This window comes from Notolepis coatsorum, assembly GCF_963971535.1.
Source record: "Notolepis coatsorum genome assembly, chromosome: 18".
Classification (NCBI taxonomy): Eukaryota; Metazoa; Chordata; class Actinopteri; order Aulopiformes; family Paralepididae; genus Notolepis; species Notolepis coatsorum.
The window spans coordinates 96,202,909-96,228,907 of record NC_140182.1 but is presented as its reverse complement, the minus strand read 5'-3'; the positions used below and the strand labels follow the sequence as shown (position 1 = coordinate 96,228,907).

General features: G+C 45.7%; 1 protein-coding gene across 1 annotated transcript in view; it reads right to left on the bottom strand.

Moving 5' to 3' along the window:
* LOC311245455 (CD82 antigen-like) overlaps positions 1 to 25,999 on the bottom strand; it is a gene marked incomplete at its 3' end in the record, with an annotated part of 65,979 nt that overhangs the window by 28,323 nt on the left and 11,657 nt on the right. Inside the window, exon 2 of the mRNA XM_084335297.1 lies at positions 9,252 to 9,324. Coding sequence (XP_084191423.1) covers positions 9,252 to 9,314 — 63 coding nt within the window. The 5' untranslated portion in view covers positions 9,315 to 9,324. The remainder of the gene's footprint in view (positions 1 to 9,251; positions 9,325 to 25,999) is intronic.

Genomic DNA, 25,999 nt, shown 5'->3' with positions numbered 1-25,999 from the left:
GCGGGTCATGTACTGTAATGTAATCATAAAGAGAGCAGTGGGTCAGGTACTGTAACGTAATCATAAAGAGAGCAGTGGGTCAGGTACTGTAACATAATCATAAAGAGAGCAGCGGGTCAGGTACTGTAACATAATCATGAAGAGAGCAGCGGGTCAGGTACTGTAATGTAATCTTAAAGAGAGCAGCAGGTCAGGTACTGTAATGTAATCATAAAGAGAGCAGCAGGTCAGGTACTGTAACGTAATCATAAAGAGAGCAGTGGGTCAGGTACTGTAATGTAATCATAAAGAGAGCAGCGGGTCAGGTACTGTAACGTAATCATAAAGAGAGCAGTGGGTCAGGTACTGTAACATAATCATAAAGAGAGCATTGGGTCAGGTACTGTAACGTAATCATAAAGAGAGCAGCGGGTCAGGTACTGTAACATAATCATAAAGAGAGCAGTGGGTCAGGTACTGTAACATAATCATAAAGAGAGCAGTTAGAGCTGCCGCAATTACCGCATTACCGCGGTATCGCTGTTACATCACGACCACCGCAGAGTAGGCTGAATACCGCGTCACCGCTGTTTTTTATAATAATAATAATAAATTACCCTCCTCTCGTTGGGCTTGCGGCTCTGCAGATATACCCTACTCTTCTATCGAGGTTCCAAGCGACCCTATTGGGTACCAGAAAAGTCACGTGAAACATTGCAGACCACTGATTGGTCAGAAGAGAGACGCGTCACACGTTGTAGCGTCATGCAGTGTGTTACCACCAATCGGCAAGCGCGTATTAGGTTTTTACTTCCTGAATGTCAGCTCATCACAACACGGCTAATAACGTTAGCTTTAACTCTCCGCCGGAGTGGACTACCATCGCTCCTAAGGAGTACTAAACGAGACATAATGATTTTACTGTCTGCAACGAATGTTATAATAAAAGCCCTTCGTTCTATACACTTGTCTGATTGAAAACTTTATTAACAGACCGCAGAATGGGACAACTCAGCACGCTCTGAGCAAAGAAAGGAACTGAGATATGAATAGAGTATTGCTTGCCTTGATATGGTCCGGTAAATACGCTGATGTTATTGAACGTATAACTATATAATGTTAATGCCACAAAACGAATGCCTTTATTATAAAGTAGTAACTTTATAGTAATAATAATAAGAAAGGGTCGGGGGGGTTAGGGGTAACTGCCCGCGACACCGAGTGAACTGCGCACGACCAGAGGGGAAACTTCGAATCCGTGTTTCACTTTCAATAACTAATGCGTGCTTGCCGAATCCCAAACAATATTCATGCTGCAAAGTCATCCTCTAAAGCAGGGGTGTCAAACTCATTTTCACAGAGGGCCACATCAGCATTATGGTTGCCCTCAAAGGGCCAAAGACCGTATAAATGTTAATGTAATGTAAAATAAATGTAGCTACACATTTACATATTGTTAAACATGGTGTTTCTGTATTTATTACTTATTAAAGTTATACATATTGCATATTCATTTGCATAAATGTAAAAATATATGTTAGCTTATGTTATTTTAACAAATAATTTTAGTTTATCAGAACTCCATATTACTCCACCAATCAATGATCAAACCATTCAAGTAAATAACAAAGAAGAATATCATCAAATACAAGCTATGACATTAAGTTTGTTAAGTCAAGAGGGGCAGAACTAACAACTGTGAGCTGCAAAGAACACGTGGGACAGATGTAGCAGATGTTACAAAAACAAATGGCTGCACACAACCTTGCAGAGGAACTAATGGAAGATAGTTTAATTAACTTTAATTAACAGATTGCAGAATGGGTACAGTACAGTACAGCTCAATACACACAATTGTTAAGGGGATGCAGACCAGAGAAAGACTTTCGACTTGTTTACATCAGGGTCCCCCATTTTCAATTTGTAATGAAATTGCTATTATGTGTCTGCATGAACACACAACTGTAACTGTACTCAAAAATAACAAAATAAGGGTTGTCTCAGTTCACAACTATATTGGTCAAGTTTTGGGTGGGACTTGTTTGCGTCCCTACAGCTTCTTATTCAATTGAGCGAGATGCTCGGTTATGTCACACAGCCAGTTTGCATCCGACAGTTCAGACAATATTTCTTCAACCCTTTGTTACCTATTCCGCCTGGATCTTTTTTGTATTTTGGGCTGTAAAATTGTCAAAGAATGTCTGAGGAGTAAGTGCTTTTGGCTTTTTTCCTTTGTTACCTCAGATGTTCAACATACATGTATGTGTAAGAATGTGTAATAACTAAGGCTGTCAAAGTTAAAGCTTTATTAACGCATTAACCCACAATTATTTTAACACTGCTATTTTTTAACCCAATATTAATGTAAAAAAAAAAAAAAAAAGAAAAAAATGTTTTTTTACCTGAGCTCTTGGGGGGCCACATCAAATGACGCGGCGGGCCGGATTTGGCCCGCGGGCCGTGAGTTTGACACCTATGCTCTAAAGATAGACATTTAGACTAGAGGCAGGCTATATGCTATAAAGAGTAGACTACTACTAAAAAAAAAAATGCATTCAAATTTTTTTTTGTGTGAGTGCGGTAATAACCGCGGCGGTAGGAAATATTTTGCAAATTATTGCGGTAAGGAAAACATCAATACCGCGGCAGCTCTAAGAGCAGTGGGTCAGGTACTGTAACATAATCATAAAGAGAGCAGTGGGTCAGGTACTGTAATGTAATCATAAAGAGAGCAGCGGGTCATGTACTGTAACATAATCATAAAGAGAGCAGTGGGTCAGGTACTGTAATGTAATCATAAAGAGAGCAGCGGGTCATGTACTGTAACATAATCATAAAGAGAGCAGTGGGTCAGGTCCTGTAATGTAATCTTAAAGAGAGCAGTGGGTCAGGTACTGTAACATAATCATAAAGAGAGCAGTGGGTCAGGTACTGTAATGTAATCATAAAGAGAGCAGTGGGTCATGTACTGTAATGTAATCATAAAGAGAGCAGTGGGTCATGTACTGTAATGTAATCATAAAGAGAGCATTGGGTCAGGTACTGTAACGTAATCATAAAGAGAGCATTGGGTCAGGTACTGTAACGTAATCATAAAGAGAGCATTGGGTCAGGTACTGTAACATAATCATAAAGAGAGCATTGGGTCAGGTACTGTAACGTAATCATAAAGAGAGCATTGGGTCAGGTACTGTAACGTAATCATAAAGAGAGCATTGGGTCAGGTACTGTAACATAATCATAAAGAGAGCATTGGGTCAGGTACCGTATGTAGGGTTGGGTACCTTTCACATTTGAACCGATACCGGTACCCAACTTTTTTCTGTACTTTAGTCTCTAAAAATGTAATCTGCCTACCTCAGTTGTGAAAAAATAAATCCAAATTTCAAATAACCACACTTTAGACCGTGTTCGGCTTGCCATTGCCCCGACTGCTTTGTTGTTGAATCAAGTCAAATCCTAGGTAAGCATATATTGTGCGCGTGAACGTTGACGTGAACGTGCGGCACACTTCATAGGTTTCGTTTCGTGGTAAACGAAACATTGACGTTGTAAAAAAATATATATAAAAAAAAAAAAGTTAAAAAATATTTTTTATAGTACCGAAATGTGGCACCGACGGATCTCACGTGAATCGGTACTCGGTAGTACCGACGTGATTCGGTAGGTACCTTTAAAAGTACCTAATTCGGTACCCATCCCTAACCGTATGTAATTATAAAGAGAGCAGTGGGTCAGGTACCGTACATAATCTTAAAGAGAGCAGCGGGTCAGGTACCGTACATAATCATAAAAGAGCAGCGGGTCAGGTACCGTACATAATCATAAAGAGAGCAGAAGGTCAGGTACTGTAACGTAATCATAACAGTGCAGAAGGTAAAGAGATAAATGAGTTCCTGTTTGTGCGTCTCTGAGAAAAGACAGCATGTCTACTTCCTCAGTCGCTCACATCTGGGATTAATCTCTCTCTCTCTCTCTCTCTCTCTCTCTCTCTCTCTCTCTCTCTCTCTCTCTCTCTCTCTCTCTCTCTCTCTCTCTCTCTCTCTCTCTCTCTCTCTCTCAGCAGGACCAAGGCACTATTATTACTGGTCTTGTTGACAGTTAACACTCCCCATCAACGGATATTCATAAAACATCACAATTCAGGCACATTTCCCACTAAATATGGGCCACATTCTTTGAATTTGTCTCCAAATGAGAACAGTATCAGTATTTTTACTAGTTGTTACGAGGACAACTAATGCCTCACATTCACTCACACTACACACACGGACAGCAGAGGCAGCCATGCAGCGCGTCCGGAGCGGCTGGGGGTCAAGTGCCTTGCTTAAGAACACTTCGACATGAAGTCGGGAGGAGCCGGAATCAAACCGGGAACCTTCATATTACCAGACGTCAGACGACTGCTCTAGCTCCTTAGCCCCAGCTCAACAACTAGCACTAGAACAAAAACTACTACTGAGGAAACACTGTAATGTTCAAAACTGTCAACTGAGCAGCGTTATTGAGGAGATACAGGCTTCTAGACCAGCAGCAGCAGCAGATATGGACCAGCTACAGGCTTCTAGACCAGCAGCAGATATGGACCAGATACAGGCTTCTAGACCAGCAACAGCAGCAGATATGGACCAGGTACAGGCTTCTAGACCAGCAGCAGCAGATATGGACCAGATACAGGCTTCTAGACCACCAGCAACAGCAGATATGGACCAGATACAGGCTTCTAGACCAGCAGCAACAGCAGATATGGACCAGATACAGGCTTCTAGACCAGCAGCAGCAACAGATATGGACCAGATACAGGCTTCTAGACCAGCAGCAGCAGCAGATATGGACCAGGTACAGGCTTCTAGACCAGCAGCAGCAGCAGATATGGACCAGATACAGGCTTCTAGACCACCAGCAACAGCAGATATGGACCAGATACAGGCTTCTAGACCAGCAGCAACAGCAGATATGGACCAGATACAGGCTTCTAGACCAGCAGCAGCAACAGATATGGACCAGATACAGGCTTCTAGACCAGCAGCAACAGCAGATATGGACCAGATACAGGCTTCTAGACCAGCAGCAGCAGCAGATATGGACCAGATACAGGCTTCTAGACCAGCAGCAACAGCAGATATGGACCAGATACAGGCTTCTAGACCAGCAGCAGCAGCAGATATGGACCAGATACAGGCTTCTAGACCAGCAGCAACAACAGCAGATATGGACCAGATACAGGCTTCTAGACCAGCAGCAACAGCAGATATGGACCAGATACAGGCTTCTAGACCAGCAGCAGCAACAGATATGGACCAGATACAGGCTTCTAGACCAGCAGCAACAGCAGATATGGACCAGATACAGGCTTCTAGACCAGCAGCAACAGCAGATATGGACCAGATACAGGCTTCTAGACCAGCAGCAGCAACAGATATGGACCAGATACAGGCTTCTAGACCAGCAGCAACAGCAGATATGGACCAGATACAGGCTTCTAGACCAGCAGCAGCAGCAGATATGGACCAGATACAGGCTTCTAGACCAGCAGCAACAGCAGATATGGACCAGATACAGGCTTCTAGACCAGCAGCAGCAGCAGATATGGACCAGATACAGGCTTCTAGATCAGCAGCAACAACAGCAGATATGGACCAGATACAGGCTTCTAGACCAGCAGCAACAGCAGATATGGACCAGATACAGGCTTCTAGACCAGCAGCAGCAACAGCAGATATGGACCAGATACAGGCTTCTAGACCACCAGCAACAGCAGATATGGACCAGATACAGGCTTCTAGACCAGCAGCAGCAACAGATATGGACCAGATACAGGCTTCTAGACCAGCAGCAACAGCAGATATGGACCAGATACAGGCTTCTAGACCAGCAGCAGCAACAGCAGATATGGACCAGATACAGGCTTCTAGACCACCAGCAACAGCAGATATGGACCAGATACAGGCTTCTAGACCAGCAGCAGCAACAGATATGGACCAGATACAGGCTTCTAGACCAGCAGCAACAGCAGATATGGACCAGATACAGGCTTCTAGACCAGCAGCAACAGCAGATATGGACCAGATACAGGCTTCTAGACCAGCAGCAGCAGCAGATATGGACCAGATACAGGCTTCTAGACCAGCAGCAGCAGCAGATATGGACCAGATACAGGCTTCTAGACCAGCAGCAGCAGCAGATATGGACCAGATACAGGCTTCTAGACCAGCAGCAACAGCAGACATGGACCAGATACAGGCTTCTAGACCAGCAGCAACAACAGCAGATATGGACCAGATACAGGCTTCTAGACCAGCAGCAGCAACAGATATGGACCAGATACAGGCTTCTAGACCAGCAGCAACAACAGCAGATATGGACCAGATACAGGCTTCTAGACCAGCAGCAACAGCAGATATGGACCAGATACAGGCTTCTAGACCAGCAGCAACAGCAGATATGGACCAGATACAGGCTTCTAGACCAGCAGCAGCAACAGATATGGACCAGATACAGGCTTCTAGACCAGCAGCAGCAACAGCAGATATGGACCAGATACAGGCTTCTAGACCACCAGCAGCAGATATGGACCAGATACAGGCTTCTAGACCAGCAGCAGCAACAGCAGATATGGACCAGGTACAGGCTTCTAGACCAGCAGCAACAACAGCAGATATGGACCAGATACAGGCTTCTAGACCAGCAGCAGCAACAGATATGGACCAGATACAGGCTTCTAGACCAGCAGCAACAACAGCAGATATGGACCAGATACAGGCTTCTAGACCAGCAGCAACAGCAGATATGGACCAGATACAGGCTTCTAGACCAGCAGCAACAGCAGATATGGACCAGATACAGGCTTCTAGACCAGCAGCAGCAACAGATATGGACCAGATACAGGCTTCTAGACCAGCAGCAACAACAGCAGATATGGACCAGATACAGGCTTCTAGACCAGCAGCAGCAACAGCAGATATGGACCAGATACAGGCTTCTAGACCACCAGCAGCAGATATGGACCAGATACAGGCTTCTAGACCAGCAGCAGCAAATATGGACCAGATACTTTAGTCGTAATGAAGATTGATTTATATTGTGCGTGCCATTTTTACACAAACTGACTAGCACCTGGCTGGCTGCAGTGCTGCTGCTGCTGCCTGCAGCCAGTGCAGAACACCGGCTCCGCCAAATGATTTTTTTTATTTGCGCGTCATCTGAACCGTACGATACACAGACGCTCCATTACCGGATAAATATATATAATTAGTAAACTGTCGGGGGCATTAAGTGCCCCCCTTAACTGATTTTCGAGGGCATTTTGTCCATTTTCAAGGGCATTATGCCCCAAGCCCCCGTTAATTTCGAACCCTGGACCAGATACAGGCTTCTAGACCAGCAGCAGCAACAGCAGATATGGACCAGAGGAATCACCAACTCTGGACCGGAAACACTTGGTGCTACTGGCGTCTGAAGGTCGAGGAGGAGGGAGTTTTACTTCTAATACGCTTGTAATAAGGTCATAAAGTAGTAGCCAGGAGTGCTGTGTAATTAAGGGGGTCCTTGTTGGGGGTGGGTGAGGGGGTGTGGGGGTAAGTAAATCCAAAGATGAGAGGGTCTGTTGATCCCCGTATACACACACACATACAGACGCACGCACACACACAAGTAATTAGAGCTTTGATTAAGAGCTGTTCACTTGGAGGGACTGTTGAGTTCCCGGCAGCCATCATTAGCCCACCACTTCCTGTCTGCCCCTAAAGTTAGCCTCTGCTAGTCTCTCTCTCTCTCTCTCTCACACACACACACACACACACACACACACACACACACACACACACACACACACACACACACACACACACACACACACACACACACACACACACACACACACACACACACACACACACACACACACACACACACACACACACACACACACACACACACACACACACACACACACACACACACACACACACACACACACACACACACACACACACACACACACACACACACACACACACACACGCTTCCCATTAAGACACCAGTGGTCACATCAAAAGGTCTGCGCCAGGTTTACGGCTGCAGTCTGGACATCCTCGTGCAGGTTTAAAGAGACGAGTCGGTTAAGACAGTCACTCTGGACTTTTATCAACCCCTGCCTGGACCTTGTGTTATGTGAGGTGAAGTGAGAGGAGGCAACAAATAGAAACCATCTGCTCCGGCTCAGACCGTACAGTGTGTGTGGTGGTAAACAAACTGTACTCTCCCGGTCTGAGCGTCAGGGGACATTTCCCTAAGTGCAAAATGTCTGATAATCTCTGGTACTATTTAAATATTGTAACGATTACTATTCAAATAACAGCTGACAGCGTACGAGGAACATGACGGGCTATCTGCTATCTTTCTATGTTTGGTTTTTCTTTTTCTTTCTTGTATTGGGTGGGAACAGGGTGGAAAGGAACCAAACCTGAGCATGACATAAGAGCAAAATAGCCACTGTGTGAATATGGTCACTAGCAACTAGGGATGTCCGATATTATCGGCCTACCGATATTATCGGCCGATATCGGCATAAAAATGTGATATCGGAAAATATCGGTATCGGTTTTCAAAAAAAAATATATATATATATTTTTTTACATTTCTATAACCTTTATTTACCCAGGCAAGCAAGTAAGAACAAATTCAGATTTTATTTATTGTCAAAAGTATGCATAATGTTGTGGTAATTCCACAACAAGAGATATGTAATGTTAATTACCTGAAATTATTCCATTTTTTGGGGGGGGGGGGGAAACCCTGCATATATCGGTATCGGTTGATATCGGTTGATATCGGTATCGGAAATTAAGAGTTGGACAATATCGGTATCGGTAAAAAAGCCAATATCGAGCATCCCTACTAGCAACCCTCAGCTCACGTGTTCCCTGTTGACAAAGTTGCTGAGGCAAAATTTTGAAGATTCTGATGATAAGCGTTCTATGGTTTTCATACCTTGTAAACATGTGCAGTCACTCCAAGGGTGTGGAAACCACTTAACCAGAGCATTTCCTGAACGAACGTCTTAAAAACATGCAAGTTTGTACAATCTGACCGACATAATAAAGGTGTTGTGATGTGTATCTGTAAGCTGTGTGTGTGTGTGTGTGTGTGTGTGTGTGTGTGTGTGTGTGTGTGTGTGTGTGTGTGTGTGTGTGTGTGTGTGTGTGTGTGTGTGTGTGTGTGTGTGTGTGTGTGTGTGTGGCAGTGAGTGATGGAGGAATGTGGTCACTTACAAAGAAGAGGAGGTTGAACACGCCCAGGAAATACTTTGTGGCCGTGATGCATCCCGTCGTCATGGCTGCTGGTCTGAAACAGAGGGAGACAACTGGTTGGTACGGCAGGCAGATATGTATGGAAGCAGGTAAATATCAATATTCAGATGGACTTTTCTTCCCTTCAATATAGGCAATACCGCAACACTTCCGGTATTCTGAAATCATGGGGGAGAGAGCGGGGGAGAAAATGTGGATGAGAGCCTTGACATTAAGTGGTTGTAGCTACAGCTGTGGGGGTGCTGGAGATATGATCCAATTTACTTCTATACGCCCGAGTCTCCTGAACACGGAGCGACCAATCCCAAGACGATCAGCACTTTCTCTGCCGAGCTATAGTTCATTTTCCACACCTACTCCCGAACTCCGCATGCAAAGATAGATTGCCCATGGAGTCTCTCTGGATTGTCCAGAGATCTAGGTTTGGTCGCTCCGTGTTCAGGAGACTCATGCGTATAAACGTCTATTGGATCATGTCTCCAGCACCCCCACAGCCGTAGCTACAACCACTTAATGTCAAGGCTCTCATCCACATTCATTAATATTCTCCCCCCGCTCTCTCCTCCATGAGCTCAATGTAACGCGGAAGTGCAGTGGTCTATAGGCATTATAAGTGGTTCAATCTGACTTAATATTTCCTCTTCATCATGAATTTAGAAAACAAAATTGTGCAAACCATATGATAAGATAACACAGATTAACAATTATTAACCTCTGCCCCTTGGCTACTTGCTTGTAAATTGATAGAAAGAGAGATTCATAGAGAGAGAGAGAGAGAGAGAGAGAGAGAGAGAGAGAGAGAGAGAGAGAGAGAGAGAGAGAGAGCGAGAAAGAGAGAGAGAGAGAGCGAGAGAGAGCGAGAGAGAGAGCGAGAGAGAGAGAGAGAGAGAGAAAGAGAGAGAGAGAGAGAGAGAGAGAGAGAGAGAGAGAGAGAGAGAGAGACAGACAAGAGAACTAGTATCATCGTGCGAGAGCAAATGAGTGAACAGCGCTGAAGGGGAGAGAAAGAGAAACGCCTCCAGATCTAAAACACGCTGCGGTGGTCCTGATTAACCAGGGCTTTAATATTCAAAGCAATGGCAACATCAGCCTACATTTTCAACAGCTAGGCTACATTTTCTTCACTCTCAAAGAGCCCAATACTCATATACAGTAATAATATATATGTGTGTGTGTGTGTGTGTGTGTGTGTGTGTGTGTGTTCCATGCTGAATAGACCGCCGGCTTGTTAGTGCTTAGCGGTCATCTTGACAAACAAGAGGAACCCCCCTGTTGAGACAGACAGGAAATCGGACCACCTCAAAGACAAGAGTCATGATGACCGTCATTCCGTTGTCATCACATACAGTGGGAAACCAGGCCTATAGGCTTACAACAGTGTTTACTGGCAACACCAGCTCTATAGCAGTGAAATAAAGTGACTAACAGACAACCTATTGGACCAATCCCAACAGAGAATACATGAGGATATCCTCAGTGAACGTAAAATAGATCCCGAGGCTGATGTGATACAACCACATAACAATGTTCTGAATCAGACAAGTTAGGAACGGTAGGTGGTGTGAGGTCTTGCGCTTCGGGGTGTGTTCACTGTTCAGGGTAACAGATGCCAGGGTTGTTTTGGCGTGATCTGATCACTTTACCTCCTTCACTCACCTGCAACTAGGTGTAGTCTCCAGATGGGTCATTCTCATGAAATCAATGATTTACCATGGCCGTGATCTTTTCTAAATAAAGGTTACCATTTATTCAAGTAAACAAAACATAATATTATGTCATAATCACAGCACGGGCATACTTCACTCCCCCTCACGCCTTCCCCCCAGCGAACGCCGACACAGGCTCGCCACAGGAGCATGTCTATACTGCGGCCAATTAGGTCACTCCGTTGTCTCGTGCTCGCTTCGCCCAAGACGGCGGGGCTCGACAGTAGCGATGGGCGTCTGTTCGAGTCTTGATATCGCTCCCAGCTCCGGCCCAAACATGCTATTCAGCGCTACGCTGTGTCTAAATAACCAATCGCTCCCGCTATCCGCCCTGGTTGACTCAGGGGCCGACGAGAACCTCATCGACGCCGGGGTAGTCTCCCGTTACAACATTGCAACTGACACCCTGCCGATACCCCGTGACGCCAGGGCAGGGAACAAAATAACTGGGCTCCCATCGCCAAATGCGTGTAGATTTACCGTCTGGCGTCTAAAAATAATAGTCTGCCCGCCAGCTAGCGTGTAATTCATATCAATACTCTTATTTTGAAAATCGTGTGCGGGTCTCATTGCCGCCCCAAGCGCAGATCCAGTCATAATATCTGGGCTCCGGCAGCTAGCAACGTTCAGGTTAATATGATACTCTTATTTTGAAAACCCTCTAGCAACTCCGCGAGTCATATGATATCCGCCCAGTCCGTGTTGTTTCTTGAAAACAGAGCAGCGTTGTAAACAGAGCAGCGTTAACACAGCAGTGCGCCTACAGGCGCGAAATAAGTCTGTGATGTTTTTTTTCTTCTCACAACGAGTCCAATGCAGCTACATGCTTTGCACCGTCGCCATTCCTTTATGCCCACATCGCCCGAAATTAACGTTTATGTACCAATCACTACAACGTTAACGTCAGCTAACAAGCTAATCCTGATGATCAGACGAGGCAGAGCCACAGTAAACAGCACTGAGGAAAGGGAAATGGGGGGGGGGGCACTCTCCCCTTCCCTGTGTGTGTGTGTGTGCGTGCGTTTGGAAAGACGACTGAGTCACTAGTCAGGACTCAGGACAGGAGTATATTATAGTAAACCGAGGATTACTGAGGATGGACAGATAATGTTGATATTCAAATATAAAAAATGTTGAGAGGAGTGGAAGTTTGAAGACAGACTACAATATGATGCGGGGGTGGTGAGTTGAAACACAGTGTGTGTGTGTGTGTGTGTCCCGACCCCACTTCTATGTTTAAATAAATTATTTGCATTTAAAACTATTAACGCTGACTCATTCCTTCAGTCCACTCAAAATTATGCTAATATTCCTTATGTTGTTTATGATATTAATTGAAAATAGCATATGAGAGTATTATATGTAATAATAACACATGGCGATATACTAAAAAGCTATTTATAATTTTTGGCTAGTAAAAAATCTGCCTGGCTGGTACTTTTAAAAATCTACCAGCCAAATGGCTGGTAAGTCAAAAAGTTAAGTTTGTTCCCTGCGCCAGGGGGTTAAACGGAAAACTTCTCACACAAATTACTCGCCACACCATACCCCTCCGCCTTCTGCTATCCGGGAATCACAGCGAGAATATTCGGTTTCACGTTACCAACTCTCCCCACAATCCCATTGTCCTGGGCATGCCTTGGCTCAAGTTACACAACCCCGTTATCAATTGGCCTACCGGCCTAGTGACCAGCTGGAGCGCCCACTGTCACGTCGCATGTCTGCAATCGGCTCGGCCGCCACTAGAGGGTGCCGGTTCGCACCCCCCCAATGAGAACATTGATCTGTCTGCAATTCCGCCTGCCTACCATGATTTAAGAGCGGTTTTTAGCAAACAACAGGCTCTCTCCCTGCCTCCTCATCGCCAATATGACTGTGCCATTGATTTACTCCCCGGAGCGCCACTCCCCGCTAGTCGCCTGTTCAACCTCTCACGCCCAGAGAGAGAATCAATGGAGAAGTACGTCCACGAATCCTTGGCCTTGGGCATAATCACCCCCTCCTCCTCTCCTGTCGGCGCAGGATTCTTCTTCGTTTCCAAGAAGGATCGTTCCCTTCGCCCCTGTATCGACTACCGGGGTCTCAACGACATCACGGTAAAAAACAAGTACCCCCTGCCTTTAATCGACTCTGCTTTTGAGCCCCTGCAAGGTGCCACCATCTTCACAAAACTGGACCTCAGGAACGCCTATCACCTTGTCCGCATGCGGGAGGGAGACGAGTGGAAGACGGCCTTCAAGACACCACTCGGCCACTTCGAGTACAAGGTAATGCCCTTTGGACTGACCAACGCCCCTGCTGTCTTCCAGGCCCTCGTCAATGACGTTCTCCGTGACGTACTCCACCACTCCGTTTTCGTCTACTTAGATGACATTCTGATCTTCTCCCGCTCCATGGAGGAGCATGTCCAGCACGTCCGCCGGGTCCTCCAGCGTCTTCTGGAGAACAAGCTGTTCGTCAAGGCGGAGAAGTGTGAGTTCCACGTCTCCTCCATCGGCTTCCTCGGCTACATCATTGAGGGCGGCAAGATCCGGGCGGACCCCGAGAAGATCAGAGCGGTGTCCGACTGGCCCCGTCCCACCAACGTCAAGCAGCTCCAACGCTTCCTGGGGTTTGCCAACTTTTATCGGCGCTTCATCAGGGACTACAGTCTGGTCGCGGCGCCCCTCACCCAACTCACCTCGCCCTCCATGCCCTTCGTCTGGTCCGACGCAGTGGACTCCGCCTTCACCGAGCTGCGCCGGCGCTTCACCACCGCACCCATCCTTGTCCAGCCGGACACATCCCGCCAGTTTGTGGTGGAGGTGGATGCCTCCTGCACCGGAGTAGGGGCGGTTCTTTCCCAACGCTCCGTCACCGACCAGAAGCTGCACCCCTGCGCCTTCTTCTCACGCCGCTTAACCCCAGCCGAGGTCAACTACGACATCGGGAACCTGGAGCTCCTGGCGGTCAAGCTAGCCCTAGAGGAATGGAGGCACTGGCTGGAGGGATCGGAGGTCCCCTTCCTGGTTTGGACCACAAAAACCTCGCCTACGTCTCAACGGCCAAGCGCCTGAACTCCCGCCAGGCTCGCTGGGCGCTGTTCTTCGCCAGGTTTAATTTACCCTGACCTACAGGCCTGGTTCCAAGAACACCAAGCCAGACGCCCTCTCCCGGCAGTTTGTCCCCGAGGAGGGTCCCACACACCCCGACACCATCCTCTCCACATCCTGTCTGGTGGCCACCGCCACCTGGGAGATCCAGTCCATCGTCAGGGAGGCACAGCGTGCCCAGCCGGACCCAGGTAACGGTCCACCTAACCGGCTTTTTATCCCTGACCTTGTCCGCTCCCAGGTGCTCGAGTGGGTTCACGCTTCCCGGTTCGTGTACCACCCTGGGATCGACCGGACACTATCCCTGCTGAAGAGGCACTTCTGGTGGGTCACCATGAGAGAGGACACCCGCGCTTTCGTCCTGGCGTGCACCATCTGTCACCTCCCATCGACCGCCCGCCGGGCTCCTTCGTCCTCTCCCTGTCCCCGGTCGGCCCTGGTCGCACGCCGCCCTGGACTTCGTCACCGGCCTTGCCCTCTCACACGGTAACACAGCCATCCTCACCATTGTTGACTGTTTCTCGAAGGCTGTGCACTTTGTTGCTCTCCCCAAACTCCCCTCTGCTGCAGAGACCGCTGACCTGATGGTGCTCCACGTCTTCCGACTCCATGGGATCCCGGCAGACATCGTCTCCGACAGAGGCCCTCAGTTCATATCCCAGGTCTGGAGGGCTTTCTGTCGGGCTCTGGGGGCCACGGTCAGTCTCTCCTCCGGGTTCCACCCCACAGACCAACGGCCAGTCGGAGCGGGCCAACCAGGACCTGGGATCCGCACTCCGCTGCGTGACAGCCCGGGACCCCTCCGGCTGGAGCACCTTCCTGCCGTGGGTCGAATACGCCCACAATTCCCTGTCTTCGGCGGCCACAGGACGATCTGGGAGGAGACAAGGGCTGCGCTGCTCCGCACTACGGACCAGAACCGGCGCTTCGCCGACCGCCACCGGACCCCGGCTCCCGACTATGTACCAGGTCAGATGGTATGGCTCTCATCTTGGGACCTGCCACTCAAATCCGTCTCACGGAAACTAACCCCCCGTTTCGTGGGGCCCTACAAGATCCTGTCCCTCATAAATCCCTCTGTTGTCAAACTCCAGCTCCCCCCCCATATGCGCATTCACCCTTCCTTCCATGTCTCCCAGCTCAAACCGGTGGTCTCCAGTCCCCTGTCTCCCCCTGCTCCAAAGCCCCCTCCTCCGCTGGTGATAGACGACCACCCGGCCTACATGGTCCGGGAGTTGCTGGACGTGCGGCGCCGCGGCTTCCAGTACCTGGTCGACTGGGAGGGCTACGGCCCGGAGGAGCGGAGCTGGATCTCCCAGCCAATGATCCTGGACCCGGGTCTCATCCGGGACTTTCATCGGGCTCACCCTGACAAGCCTGGGCCGCCGGGAGGCGCCCGTGGAGGGGGGGGGGGTCCTGTCATAATCACAGCACGGGCATTAGGGGTGGACGGTATGGTCTAAAATTTATATCACGGTATAATTTGAAGCATAGACGGTAACGGTATATATCACGGTATCATCGTTTTTGATAAAAAAAAAATTTATTTTATATAATTTTTAATTTTTTTTTATAAAATATATATATTATATAATTAGACTTGTACTTGTATTATCTGCGAGACATCGCCACCACGCAACAAGCTCCACTGTCTGTGTGTACTCTAGTAGCCTCCAGCTACGGCCAGGATTCTCTGGAGCTGCACCTGGACCTATACTCGAGTAGCCTCGAGCAGAGCTACGGCCAGGATTCGCCGGCGCTGCACCTGGACCCTATTGGCATAACGTTACTTAACTGTGCTCAGCAAGCCCTCAGCTCGAATACGCATCGAATCAGTGTTATAAGACATTGATATCAGGAGCTATCTGTAGCTACTGCTAGCCGGATATATAACGTTAATACAACGCCTCAGTGAATTATTTAGTTCAATGGGACATTTCGTTTTGAACGGTGAACTAACTTGCGCTAACGTGAGCTAACAGGTAGCATACACGTCTCTCTACTAGACTTTGTGGAGCGTTTGTTGATGTCAGGAGCTATCGGTAGCTGGCCGACTAGATACCGTTCGGTTAGACAATGCCTCATCATGTATTAAACTAAAAGTGAATAGTTGACTGGGTCATTTTGTAACGGTAGCTAAGCTAACGTTAGCTCAGGGAGACGCCGCCGTCCTCCCGTGTCTATACGTTACTATATGAATTGAAAATGGGGGACCCTGATGGAAACAAGACAAACGTCTTTCTCTGGTCTGCATCCCCTTAACAATTGTATGTATTGAGCCGTACTGTATTGTACCCATTCTGCAATCTGTTAAATAAAGTTTTCATTCATTCATTCATTCATTCCCGTCCCACTAGACTACTAGACCCGTGTTTACATGCGTGCGGTAGGGGCTGGCACGCCCACTGCGCGAAGCCTCCTAAATAACTTTTTCCAGTTCGCACATATCTATTATCTATGACTAATTCTATCTATTTTTAGGGGCAAATGCGAGTGAAATAGTCGCGCTGTGGTTACATGACGTCATTGCTATTTTAGAGCTGCCCTACCGGTTACACGGTATAGTCAAAATCCATACCGTAGAGCAAATTCATACCGTTTATACCGTATACCGTTTATACCGTCCACCCCTAACGGGCATACTTCACTCCCCCTCCTTTTCCCCTCACGTTCTCCACACGCTCCTCTTCATCCCCCTCTCCATCCACTACACACTCCTCCTCATCCTCTCCCTCTCCATCCACTCCTCCATTTACCCTGATTCGACCAGCATCACTTCACTTCACGACACCTAGCACAGCTGCACTTCATCCCCCTGATTCGCACGCTGCCAGGCACCTCACTCTTCACAGCTGCACTCAATCCTCCCCTGATGGAATGCCTACTTCTACTCCTCGACGCTGACCAGAAGCCGTCGTGGTATTAATTACCACTACCCAGGTACGACGTCTCTGCCTAAAGCTCTGTTGGATTCCATCCTTGTATTGCCTACTCTAACCTGTTCTCTCCTGTGCCCTAAAGGACCGCCGTCCCTGCCTGGACGTCTCCTGTCCCCGAAGAGGAACACTTGCTCACCCGCTGCAGCCCAGCAGCTCCCAAGACAAGAACAAGGACCACTTGCTCGCTCGCTGCCGCCACGGCAGCCACAAGACAGAACATAACCCTGTTCTATTCCCCCCAATTCCTGTGTTGCTCATTTCATTAAACACCCTTGAAACCGCTCCTATCTCCTCTCCTGTGTATTCAGCAATTGGACTATGTTCCAGACCACAATCTCACATATTAAGGATACAAATGTGCTCTTTCTTGTACAATGAGTTGTTTACTCATAACAATTAATTATTTTAGTACATTTTGTGCTTAAATTCTCATTAGCGCAATGCGTCCACATTGATTTCTATGGACCATTGACTTAATTTTATATTTAATAAACTCAAAATGTTTCTCTAAAACTTTATTAATATTGTTTATTTATTTGTGTCATCAAGGAAATTCTGATGAATTATACAATTAAATTTACAAATTAATGATTTTTTTGTGGAAAACATAATGTCCATGGATGCAGTTCTCATTCTCTGCAACAGTTTTCACCTTCCTGTTAAGACTACAGTATTTTTTAAATAAAGTTTTATTGTCCCATGATGCATCACAAAGAAGAGAAGCTAGAAGATGGCTACAAGGTAAGTGAAGTCACCTCAATGGTTAACACTTAAAAGTTCTGTATATTGATTGCATCTTATTGTATTTTTAAACAGAATGTTGTTAAACAGAATAAAGTTGTGAGTTGAGCTGAACAAATGCATTTTTTTCTTAATTTGATTGAGAGGATATGAAAATGCCAAATAGACAGTAAATTAGAGGTTTTCATAATTATGTAATTTGTTGTGTTACCTAAATTTTGTAATGGCTAATCAGACACACCAAGTGGTTTGCTTTGAATAACCAACAGGCTTGCTCTTAAGCCTCGAGTTGTGTCTGGCAACACTTAGCATACTTATTATCATTACCAAAATCATTAATCTCATTTCCGAAACCCATGTATCATTACCACAACAGCTGTTAATTTAATGTTTATTTAATTTAGTGAACAATTATAATTTGATTCTAAAAGCATGTCCATGATCTATTTGTTATGTGCTTTCAGGTTTACAATGACATTTTAAGGCAAATTCAGGTTTCCATGAAATTTCACAAAAATTAGGTTGTCGACTGCAGAAGGTGTCGCGGTAATGAGAGTAATATGACAAACTATTCTAAAAATGATTATTTAAAGATATATATTATTTCATAGTTTCAGGTATGTGTCTATGACTGTTAATAATCAATTCTTAAAACTGAAAATGTATACGCTTTTCTTATTGTCTTGACGTTTTAAGACTGTTGCGGTAAAGAGAATTTGAAGGACTTATTTTGGAAAATGTGTTCAAAAAGGTGTTAAATTGTAAATAAATATTTTCTAATTATTATTCACATATACTCCAGACCTGGGCCCTCATTCATCAATGTGTGCGTAGAACATGTTCTATTTCCACACGTAAGCACAGAATGTAGAACCAGTGTACGCACAGGGAAGTCGGGATTCATCACACGTGCGTACGCAGGCTCTACGCACACCTGTCATGATGAATCCCACCTTGGCTCTGCGCCGAGGCTCGTGCACACTTTCACGTATTTGCATACCAGAAACGCCCCGATTAACCATATACGGTAATGGAATACACCCATGAAATGTGGAAAAATGGACTAAGCCGAGGGAAGCGTGTCATGAGACAGGCTGACAGACGTGTACACTTACGGTGATGTCGGATATGATATCTATTAACCATTGCTGCCTGGGCAGCGCAAACACTAATAAATACCGCGCTGGAATATGACTGCCTTTTCCCGTGTTGTTTGATTAATACCCAGGGATTAAAGTTCTCCTCAATTTTATTCCAAATCGCGATGGATCTCCCGTCAATTTTCTACCTGCTGCATATGATTTCTAGAGGCATACTACAATCTATTTTGATGTCAGTATTGGGTAGCCTATATAAACAATAATACGAGAGCATATACAAGAACAATGAATCTCACTGCATGTATGATGTAGCCTGCCTTTCAATACATGAACTTGAATTCCATCATGTTTGTGTGCGGGACTCACAAGGCTGTTGTCACAATGGGTGGTACCGGTACAGTAATAATAACAGTCCACACAATATCACGCGATCCATGCCATAGCCTATGTTCTATTAGGACATGATCTGTGACGACAAATGTTCTAGAATGTTTGATTAAGATATCATACTCTGACAGCATGCCTATGATCAACAAAAACGCGAACTTGAATCCCATCATATACATAGTCTGTCCACTATCTGGTGTCATTGCAATGCGTTTTCTATTATTTCTTATACAGTAAAAAGGGGGAAGAACACTATATTCATATGACTTGTATTCTGCTTACAGCTTCGAAATTCCACTTGTTTCGTTTAACGTAAAGCCTTTTAAATATAATCAAAACGTTCCCGTGTTTCTGTGGTCTGTGCGCAAAATAATAACGAGTTGAGCTTTATGATTTATGATGAATTGAAAATGGGGGACCCTGATGTAAACAAGACGAAAGTCTTTCTCTGGTCTGCATCCCCTTAACAATTGTATGTACTGAGCTGTACTGTACTGTACCCATTCTGCAATATGTTAATAAACGTTTCAATCAATCAATCAAGCTACGCGGAGCGCAGTCAGTCAGTAGCCTACACCCCGTATATTCCGATAACGCTATATAAACCATGCTGCATTCATTCTGAGAGAAAGATCTATTATTCCAAATGCTATTTATAGGGTTTTGACCATAATTACACTACTGTTGCTATTTTACAATGAACTATAATGAATTATGGTTCATACAGAAGTGTTTAATTTAGCAAAGGATCTGAGGTGTTCTGATAATTGTGTGTGGGGTTTTCAAAATCATGCTTAAGCAATCGAAAAAAAAACTATTGTGTGTTTCATTATAATTATGTTTCAGTCTTCTCATAAAAAAAAATTAGATTTTTGGGTCTTTTCCTGCCTTTGGTCCGCTTTGCATTCACATCTTAAATGAACCGCAGCAGGGTTCACTTGCCAGAGTGAATGAGCTTTCACACCACCCCAAACCAACCTGACTATCCGAGGAAATGAACCAGGGTTCGATTAAAGCTTATTATAGTTTATCACAGTATCATGAGCATGTCTTTGTCAGTGGACACTGGACATGGGTATGGATGGCTCCAGGTGCTGCTGCGTTAAAGTGCACATCTTCAATACCTATTTAAAAGCACAGTGCAAGACACACTCAAAGGTTATCGCACCTCAGAGATGGCAGTGGACATGTATGACAGGACAAAGGCCATATGTAATGGCCTTTGGATTGAAGAACATACTACCAGCCAAAGGAGGAAGCAGAAAAGGATGGACGAGTATGTAGTTGAGTCATCTTGTGGCACAAGCTCAGACCTCAGCTCAGGAGATCAGCTGAGACAGAGACTGTCCAGTCGTCGACAGAATGCTGCAAGAGCTTGAGAGCAGGTTCTCATGAGTTGGATAACAACTTATGAGAGGCATACAGGCATGTTATCCAGCCTCAGACCAGTTTCTCTCAGTGGAATTGCTGCAACCCCTCGCGGCCTCGCCACACATTACAATATCCAACTATTGCCAGAGGAGATCACAGTTCACAAGTGTTTCCTGGTCAGGACAGGCAGAGATGCAGTCCCTACTATCCAAAGTGTCTTTTCCCTCTTGGATGATAATAATAATAATAATAATAATAATAATAATAATAATAATAATAATAATAATAATAATAATAATAATAATAATAATAATAATAATAATAATAATAATAATAATAATAATAATAATGCATTTGATTTATAAGGCGCCTTTCAGGACACTAAAAAAAAGTCCACAAATCGGTGAATGAAAGAATTATAGGATCAAATGAAAACTACTTACTAAAAATGGATTAAAAGTACTAAAAACCAACAAAAAATACCAAACACTAACAAACATTCAGCACAGACAATGGGGATGCTGACATCTTAAAAAAAAAAGTAAAAAGAAATAAAAAAAGAAATAAAAATGTAAAAAAAAAATATTTTTATTTTTTAAGGTCCGGGGCTAGGAGAAAAACATCCGGGGCTAAAGCCCCGGAAGCCCAGGGCTAAAGCCCCGGAAGCCCAGGGCTAAAGCCCCGGAAGCCCAGGGCTAAAGCCCCGGAAGCCCAGGGCTAACGACGCCACTGCCCTCCGGTACACGAGGAGGCAGCCTGTCACATGTTTTCACCTGCCAGCGCGAACTCTCATTGGCGAGGTGTAACGTGTGGGAGGCTCACACAACACTACCCCCGCCATTTCCTGTCTCTGCTGTGCAGGCGTCCCCAACCGATCTGTAGGAGTCGCTGTCCACAATGTCCAGATTACCACCCATCGACTTCCACCCTCTAACACTGCCAATTGAGTTAGTATGACGGCTGGCCCAAGCCGGAGGCAACGGCGACAGCCGGAGTCGAACCCGGTGTCTCTTGCATTGGCGCAATGTCCGCTGCGCCACCCAGCCGCTACAAACAAACTATTTTCTATTATAAAATGAAATTGGGCAGTGGCACGTAGAATAATGAAAGACTCACCCACATGGCGCAATCCAATAAACGAAGACAGTGTGAAATAATTTCCTGTGAGAAACATTAGGCCAATGTGTCTCTGGGCCTGAGATTAACTGGCGTTATGATTCAGAAAAAGAACCAGACAAACCATTTACCACCAGGAGCCCTTTTCCCTGCAATGAGAGCACTGAAAATATACCCAACCATTGTGGTTATAGCAAGGCTCTGAAAATATCCTATGAGGAAAACTCCCTGTGTATCGTATGACAAACTGCCTGTCCACGGGGTATTCACTCCTAGTCTCTCATCCAAAACAACCAGACAAACTAAGTCATGTTAGGCTATTCAAAAAGATTTGTCATCATGATAAACATTTGAATTTGAACACACAGGCAACACATAGCCTTACATTATGAGTGTGATTCATACAATTGGGGGGGAAAGTAGCACACCAATAAATAATATTAGCCTAGGCTACTGACTTTCAATAAAAGCAAAGCAACACGTTATATCAAAAGTTCAAAACCATTATTTTCTGTGGATGGTAATTCGTTTTAGACAAGTTAGCCTTGTAATTAGTAACACATGTACGTGACTACTAGCAAAGAAAAAACCCTGTCTATCGCTGAGAGAACAGCTCATAGGTATTTCCTCTTCCCTTGACATAACTGAAGAATCTGTGCACAAGGAAAATATTAAGAGTGTTGCCACAACTGACATCTTTCGTCAATTTGAGCTTTATGACAACGGGAAATGAGTGACACAATATACATTTTAATTGGTTTGACAGCTACTTTTTTTAATGTGTGGTACTGGTACATAGTGCAATATAGACTAGGCAGCATTTCTGAAAATGTGCTTGTATAAAGTGCTGAAGGCATTTCGTGTTTATTTTTGGTACACAACATTTCTAGGGGTATTAAGGGGTGCTGAATCCAAATCTGCTGTATACCAAGTTCAAAAATGTCAAATAAGGCCTCAAAATTGAGAAATCCAACATGGCCGCCAGCACCAGGCCCTCTCTCCACAAAAACAGGTGCTAAACCCACAGTTTTTATTCTACTGACATGAAAGTTTGCACAGAACATCTGCACCTATGGAGGAAGAAAGTAGGAATATAGCTGGGGTGCAACCATGAGTAACAAGGGTGGTTTTGACTGTCTAACTGTAATCTTTGTATAGGTGAGGATACAAAAAATGACATTTCTTCAGTGTTTGCAGGAATACTACAGCAATTTGGTAATAACTGTACAGTGTTCGACACCAACATTAGAATCCCCCAAGTCTTAGCTTTCTTCAGGTACTAAGTTTATGCAAGTAGCTCTTATAAATCTGGATATATAAGCATTTTAATGTAAGCATGCTGTTTTAGGCGAATTTTCAAAAAATAAATGGTGGGGCTTAATGAGTTAAGTGTGACTACACAAGGTACAAACCTGAATTAAATGTGCTTTTGTAAGTTTTCTTACATACATCAACAAGGACGTAGTCACACCGGAGATTCAAGAATCCATACTTGGCGCAGAACACCTTGGACAGGCACAACTGAACATGTTTGTGGACAAACGTTTGTGTGAACCTCCAGATAGTGACCAGCACCTGAACCTGAAATCACCCATTCGAAAGAACAAAGCCAAAGACATTTGCCTCTTTGTATGAAGTTGTGCAACTTTCCAAGAACAAGCAAAACACCATCAAAGTGGACAGGCAGATTCTACAAATGCTCATCACAGCTTACAGAGCAGGTCGTAAGGTAGACCTTGACAATATCCTCCAGCATGAGCTCATGCCCACCCCGCCATCTCTGGCCACAACTAACGGGAGTCTACATTCCACCAACAAGTCTGTGTTCGCAAATATACTGACGAAACAAGTTAAAACCCCTGCCTGGTCATTGATGGCCAAGCTCTGGTAATGGCACTCGGAAAGCCACCTGACACTACAACATTTGGTGACTATTAGGCTTGGGCGGTATCCTTTTTTTCACACCGGCAAACCTTTATGATATAATACCCCGGTGCACGGTATTTGACGGTATGACTTTCATTTTCATCAGCGGGGGGGGGGGGGGGGGGGGGGGGGGGGGGGGCGTTGTTACCAAGTAAACAAATCATCGTCAGCTCTCAGAATGGTAGTCCCGCACCGGTAGAAGCCCGCACCGTTTTAGCGTTAGCATCTAGCCATGGCAGACTATTTGATTCCTTAAGGGCTAGAAATTGCCTGGGTTTTGGTGATATGCTCCCGAAATGCTCCCGTTGTTTGGCTACTTCTATGTGCAGTGATAACTACTCGAATGCTTTATAACCTAGTCATTGATTTTAGTTCAGGGTAATCTAAGATTAGCCGCAGAGCTAACGCTAGTTAACGTGAGCTAACGCTAGTTATTCAAGCTCAGTAGCTCGTCACAGACTGAGATAAACAGCTGACAGCGGATAGTACAGGACGGTACAAATACAATAAAAAGGCGGGTGGGGGCTGTTGTGTAAACCTTGTACTATTTAGTTCACATATAATAAGAGACGGATTATTTGCTTGCTCCACCAGTTGCTCCACAACAACACACCAACTCTCGTCACAGCGCTTTATGGTATTTTCACAGCACTGTCGCAACATTACCGTAAAACGTGAACACCGCTGTGACCCACTCGCTCCACTAGAGCGGTCTCGCCCTCTGCTGGCGCGTGTGTGCACTGTACTACACTCAAAACTCTGTTTCACTGTTATAGAAACTGAAGCGCATCTGTGATTTTGACGGTGACGGACGGTATTGAAAATCAATACCGTCGGTATTTCTAAATACCCCGGTATACCTTAATACCGTCATACCGCCCAAGCCTAGTGACTATGCCAACAAGTTCACTGACACCGTGTTGAAGATGGGAGCAAAATACCAGAGAGTAGATGTCGTCTTTGACAGATACCATGACCAATCCATCAAAACAGGCACAAGGGTGAAACGCAAACAGCGCCACAGGCCAGTACGTCGTGAAATCAAAAACAAGTCTGTTCCACTTCCTGCCGATTGGTCGAGCTTCATGGCCCTTGAAGACAACAAATCAGATATCGCTCAACTACTCTCAAACCACCTGATAGAGCACAGCCCGGATGATGAACCTGTAGTTGTAGTATCAGAGAGGTTTGCTGAAGGGACAACTGTCAAGTCAACAGATCCAGATCTTGAAGTCTCCTCTCTGAGTGCTGACCATGAGGAAGCTGATACACGTCTGATTTTCTCATCCAGGCTCCAGTGGAAACAATCGTTGTGTCAGCGCGTGACACAGATGTGCTGCTTCTACTCTTGGCTCACTATGACAGAATCCGATGTACGCATCTCTACATGAAAGCTGGGACATCGAAGGATCCAAAATATTTTCCAGTACATGACATTAGAAAGCTACTATCTGATGATAAACTGGACACAATCCTTGCCTTCCATGCCCTCACCGGATGTGACAGTGTGTCCCAGTTCAGTGGTCACGGAAAGAAAACAGCCTGGCAGGTGTTCAAGCACCATCACACTGATCTTGCTGGCCTTGGGAAGGGCCCTTTCACAGAAGATCTTGTGACATCAACAGAGAGATTCATCTGCAAGATCTATGGTGTGCCTGAGTTATTCTGCAAAGGCCGTCCACAAGAGACTCTGCCACCAACCTCGGATGCTAGATCTGTTCCTCCCTCCCCATCAACCTGGACCCCCTGCAATTTGCATACCGCCCCAACAGGTCCACGGAGGACGCCATAGCCCATGTGCTGCACACAGCAGCATCACACCTGGACAAAAGGCAGGGGAACTATGTGAGAATGCTATTCATCGACTACAGCTCAGCATTCAATACCATAGTCCCCTCCAAACTCATAGCCAAGCTCAGGGACCTGGGCTTGAACTATGACCTCTGCCAGTGGGTCTTGGACTTCCTGACGGGCAGACCCCAGGTGGTGAGAGCAGGCAACTGCACCTCCTCATCCATCACTCTCAACATAGGGGCCCCCCAGGGCTGTGTCCTGACTGAGTCCCCTCCTCCACTCCCTGTACACACATGACTGTGTGGCACAGCGGAACAACAACACAATCATAAAATTTGCTGACTGACGACACAGTAGTGGTGGGCCTGATCTCTGCAAACGACGAGAGGGCCTACCTGGAAGAGGTTAAGGTTCTAGCGGGATGGTGTCAAGAGAACAGCCTCTCACTGAACGTCAGCAAAACAAAGGAGATGATTGTGGACTTTAGGAGGTCGGGGTCAGGGACTACAGCCCCCTCAGCATCGACGGGGCACCGGT